Below are 2,610 nucleotides of genomic sequence, written 5' to 3' on the forward strand. Positions count from 1 at the left end.
GCATCAGCTTTACTGGGGCTTCAACCCACGCCTGCTTCTCAGCCGAATCTGAGTTTTCTTCGGATGGAAGCGTTTCCACATTTCGTTGTAGGCTTTGCATTACCACTGCTTCTACTGGATTTTGGGCCTCTTGTTCATACAACGCATTTTGAACCTCTTGTGCATCCACTGAATTCTGAGCCTCTTGAACTTGGCCCATTAGTTGCGTTGAGAAGATTACTTCATTATAATCTTTCCAATTTTCCAGCACTTGGGTAATCTTAGTGTATTTATAATATTCTTACTATAGCTTGCTACAAGCAAACTTTATTTTCTTTAATTAAACATTAAGGTTCCTTTTTACTAAACTGTATTTTGAACTAAAGACTGAATAAAAGTTTGAATAAAAGACTGAATAAAGAGCGAGTTATAATTTTGGAAATTTGCTTTTGGCTACGACCTATTATTATCCTCTACAAAGGCGATCTATGACCTAGTTAAAGCTGGCAAATATTGCAAGTTCCTTATCCATAATACATACATACATACGTGCACCTATGTGTGAAATAATAACAGTATCTTTATGACAAATTTCGACCATTAATTTATAAAAATCATTTTTTAATGATCAATCTTAAATATACTTAATCCTAATATTAAACTAAATCTTAAAAATAAAACTTAATCTTAATCTTAAGCTAAATCCTAATCTTAGTCTTATACTAAATCTTAAACTAAATCTTAACTTAAACTTAATTTTAATCTTAATCTTAGTCTTATACTAAATCTTAACTTAAACTTAATTTTAATCTTAATCCTAGTCTTATACTAATTCTTAAAATAAATCTTAACTTAAACTAAATTTTAATCTTAATCTTAATCTTATACTAAATCTTAAACTAAATCTTAATATTAATCTTATTTTAATCTTAATCTAAATGTTAAATTAAGGAATACTTCTTGATTGTTGCCTCGGTGGCAAATCCATACAAATGGCATCCCGGACAGAGTTTCCTCTGGCTGTTTCACCACATTCATTTTCTGCTCTTTCTTCAATTAAAACTTCTGGCGAAAATTCTAAATCGCTCTCGTTCGCAATATTGTGCAAAACACAACACGCCCTTATGAAGTGGCACAACTTCCTACTACCCCTTAGCTTACAATAGTACAACTGCCTAAATCGCTGCTTCAGGATTCCGAATGTGTGCTCAATTGCAACGCGACCGGAGCTTAGCTTCACATTGAAGTTTTTCTGCGCGGCCGTCAAGTGACCATTATCCTTATATGGCGTGATAACGTACTGAGTGCACGGGTAAGCAGAGTCTCCTAGTAAGTAGTAATCTGTAAGATTAAAAACAATAGGGTATATTACGTTATATATGTATATGCCTCTAAAAAATTAAATTACTTTAACAAATTTATTACCTCCACAATACGATGACAATTTTTGGTAAATAGGCGAGTTCTGAAAAACCCAACTATCGTGACTTGATCCAGGAAATCCAACGAATATGTTGATGAACTTTTTATTTTCATCGCAAATGGCCTGCATAGTAAGGGTAATGTTGCCTTTCCGGTCAATGTAGTCATCTTTCCGCTCAGCTGGAGGATCAATGACGATATGCGTGCCATCAATGCATCCTATATTTTAGAATATGTTTATATATTTAAGCATATATTTATAAGCATAAGATGTGAAGTGACCTAGACCACTTTGAAAATTAAGGGCACAATTATAGTTTTTACCACTTACCGATTGCTTTTGCAAAGCCACTTTTTCTGGTAAAAAAAGTGCCGAATCTCGCTTCTTCTCCTCAGTAGGCCATCGTATAACCTCTGGACTCAAACTGCTAATGAACACTGTCGTTCTATTGACCATACGAGAAACAGTCGACAGTGATATATTAAAGCGGTCGGATAAGTCACGAAAGCTGCATGCTTCATGACCGGCAAACCATAAGAAAACTGCCATGTTTGTCTTCCCTGGTAAACGCTTATCGACTCGAAGGCTCTTATATATATCGCTTTCCTCAAATTTAGCTGACAAATTGAGAAACAGTTCCTTCGATATACGGAAGTGCATCTTAAACTCTGCCTCAGTATAGGTAGGTACCACTTCCTCCAAATAGTTTTTAATGCTATTCCTCTTCTTTCTCTCTCTATCCCTCAATAGTTCCTCTAATAAATCCTCGTCGTCGCTATCAGAATTATCCATAACGATTTGGTAAATCTCGTCGTCATCAGACTCACTTGAATCGCTTGATGTTTCCATCAGCTCTGTCACTATACCGCGCAAGACTCCACCGTCATCTTCAGATGAACAAGCACTTGCGCCATTTACCTAGAAAATATGTCAGAAGCATTACAAAGACCAAGGTGCAATTTACAGACCTCTGCAGACTCATTTATAAATGAGGCATACGTAAAGAATAAAGCTCGTTGAGGTCATTAAAAACCTTTCATATATTTACATTTATATACATATTACGAGTAAAACTAAAAAAACGAAATTATGGCCATTGTTTTAACAAAACGAATGGTTTCTAAAAAAACACGTAATTAACTATATTAAAAGATAATTTGGTATATAATTTTATATAGTTAGGTTTAAGTACAACTACCAACAGTGGT

General features: G+C 34.6%; 1 protein-coding gene across 1 annotated transcript in view; it reads right to left on the reverse strand.

Moving 5' to 3' along the window:
- Positions 1-875: 875 nt before the first annotated feature.
- The window catches only part of LOC118741573, a 2,138-nt gene continuing 403 nt past the window's right edge, over positions 876-2,610 (reverse strand). Inside the window, exons 3-5 of the mRNA XM_036473571.1 lie at positions 1,726-2,320; positions 1,405-1,620; positions 876-1,320 (exon numbers count right to left, since the gene is read on the reverse strand). Of these exons, the coding sequence (XP_036329464.1) occupies positions 926-1,320; positions 1,405-1,620; positions 1,726-2,320 (1,206 nt within the window). The 3' untranslated portion in view covers positions 876-925. The remainder of the gene's footprint in view (positions 1,321-1,404; positions 1,621-1,725; positions 2,321-2,610) is intronic.

The sequence above is a fragment of the Rhagoletis pomonella genome, unplaced genomic scaffold (genome assembly GCF_013731165.1).
Source record: "Rhagoletis pomonella isolate Grant_MI unplaced genomic scaffold, Rhpom_1.0 Rhpom_scaffold_00006, whole genome shotgun sequence".
NCBI classification, from domain to species: Eukaryota; Metazoa; Arthropoda; class Insecta; order Diptera; family Tephritidae; genus Rhagoletis; species Rhagoletis pomonella.